Source organism: Limulus polyphemus, unplaced genomic scaffold, assembly GCF_000517525.1.
Source record: "Limulus polyphemus unplaced genomic scaffold, Limulus_polyphemus-2.1.2 Scaffold2546, whole genome shotgun sequence".
In the NCBI taxonomy this organism is placed as follows: Eukaryota; Metazoa; Arthropoda; class Merostomata; order Xiphosura; family Limulidae; genus Limulus; species Limulus polyphemus.
Window position 1 is genome coordinate 111,724 of NW_013668156.1, and position 2,603 is coordinate 114,326.

General features: G+C 29.5%; 1 protein-coding gene across 1 annotated transcript in view; it reads left to right on the plus strand.

The window, feature by feature from the left end:
* The window catches only part of LOC106467256 (acyl-CoA-binding protein homolog), a 6,677-nt gene extending 4,991 nt beyond the window's left edge, over positions 1-1,686 (plus strand). Inside the window, exons 3-4 of the mRNA XM_013927585.2 lie at positions 303-365; positions 1,025-1,686. Coding sequence (XP_013783039.1) covers positions 303-365; positions 1,025-1,101 — 140 coding nt within the window. The 3' untranslated portion in view covers positions 1,102-1,686. The remainder of the gene's footprint in view (positions 1-302; positions 366-1,024) is intronic.
* Positions 1,687-2,603: the final 917 nt, after the last annotated feature.

Genomic DNA, 2,603 nt, shown 5'->3' on the forward strand with positions numbered 1-2,603 from the left:
GCATAACTTACTTCAGTACAAATTCATCATTAGCCATGAGGCTAAAGTGTGTTTAAAACACAGTCAAACTTGTATGAAAATATGTTCTTCAAAACTTCTCTACAATACTGTATAATAAGAAAGAAAATTTTTGTAAAGCTTACTTTCACAGGTCTTGGTGAATTGTTTTTTATATTACCCATGCTCGTATTGTTTTTTGTTTTTTTTTTATACGTAATTTTTAATAAGATGTGTACATAAAATATTGTTTCAAACATTTACTGATGGGGGTGATGTAAATACATATTTTCTCTGTTTTTCAGAACGACCTGGTGTATTGGACCTCAAAGGGAAAGCAAAGTGGGACTCTTGGAATTCCAGAAAAGGTACAGTTAATGATTTGTAAACATTCTTGGTGTTTTAAAGTGTAATTAATCTGGTTTATAACTTTTGGTTTAATATTGACGGAATATCTGTTGTGTAACAGTTTTTAATCTTAACGTCAACATTTCTCACTATATTTTTTTTTTATTGAATTTTGTCACAGTAGTTGTATTATATTATTGTTAATAATGCTAAAAACAATTTGAATGTTTTCCCGAAAGGTTTAATAATTAATTTATCGCAGATATACCAAATTTCTTTGGTTTGTTAATCGGTCATTGAGATATAGTGAAAGCCAGTGTATGCGATTCTTGTTAAATCTGGAAATGTTTTTTTTATTTCTTCCACCAGAACAGGATGTTTTAAAGATTGATAGATAAACAAGATAACAGTAGTGAAATATGTGTCAGTTTTGATATAAGCGAGTCTATTCTGTTTTTGTTTTGAACTACTGTTCAGTTCTTTTTTTTTCTTTTCCTCCATCTTATAAACTTCATAGATCAATATATGATATTAAGATGATTGTTTTATTGAACTCAAATCTAATTTTGGGAAAGTACAGCTTTAGGGAATTAAATTTTTTAGTTCAGTCCATGTATAATTTTGTTTCTTTTCTAAAGAAGTTGAAAGTACCATAAAATTATATCATTTCAATTCGTAGGAATGTCTCAAGACTCTGCAAAGGAAGCCTACGTTGCAAAGGCTAATCAACTTATAGAACATTATGGTTTGAACTGATGAGATTGTTCTCGGCTAGCTACAATTCCCTGTAGAGTGTGCTACCATTGTTTTTATTTTTTTCATAAAATAAAATGTATAATATAGGATTGATTTAATTAATTATATTTTTTCATTGTAACCTACAACACACACTGTTACAAAATTATGTTACATTTAATTTAAGGACTTACTAATTACACCATAAATTCTTAGCAACCTAGAAATTTTACCGTCAAATATTTATCACTAATATATTTATTTCTCACTGTGCCAGAAAAGTAACTATGATAAACTAGGTAAAATGTTTCGATTATCAGAGAAACAAATCAAATAATACGTTCATTAATTTTTAGAAAAAACTGAAAAATCCGGTGTTCTTGATGAAATATCTCTTTTGATGATAAGTGTGTATTATCTATAATTCGTTTTTCAATAGTCAAAATTAAACATTTTTGTAATGTGAACATTATTACTTGATTGTAAACCCAATATTATATTAAGTTTTATGGAAAATTAAATATCGAGAATGTGGCCAACAGCTATGCTCATTAAAAGGCATTGAATTGTATATACAGATAGCCAATAAAAATAGCTTTGAAAATACTTTCCGAATGTTTGGATTATATATTTTTTTAACAATAAAAAGGTGAAAAGCAAATGCTAATATCACAACCTGTTTTAGCATATGACTAATGAAAAACGTGTCTCCTATCTTGAATATATGTATCCAATCAGCAAGACATAAATAAATGTGTATAAGAGCTTAACTGTTTCAACGTTTGGTCTTATTTATCTTTTTGAAAGAAGTAGGAGAGTGTCGACAGGGTTTGGAAAGTACTGTCTGTAATAGTAACGTCTCCTAATGGAGGCCAGTATAAAAACGCGGGGACCTATACAGCACAGGCTTAAGACCATCCGTGAGAGACTTGTAAATAATTATACAAAGTAGCGACACCATTAAAAGTATAACGACATTTTGTCAAATAAAGAATCAAGACATTCAAAAAAAGCCTTATATATACATATACATTTATTGATGAAAATAATATCACGTATACTCGTTAAAGTTAACAAAGAAAAGTGCTTCGTTATATTTTAAGTCACCAGTAGAGGGACAAAAAAGTGAAGTCTCGTAATTTCGTTTTAAGAGCTTAGCTCTTAATTCTTTGCAGCCCTTTGGAATTGTTTTCTGTCAATAATGTGAATTAAGTATTTACAGATAATCAATTAATGAAATATTACTCTAAGTTCACAGAAAAAGCTTCCTCGCAATATCGTTACATCATCAGTATTGGTGCAAACATATGAAATTTTGTGACTTCACGCGTGAGACAAGTCTAAAGGAAAATTACAGCTTTTCGAGGAAAGCCTGACAGTTGTTTTTAGTTACTAAAAGTTATGTTTGCCTGAGGGTGTTTATCAAGGTCAAAAAGAGAGTAAACCAAGTTGTGAAGGAAAACATTGTAATTCGTTTGTCTTGAAGATGTGGTATTTATGTACACTGATAACCGACAGATAAG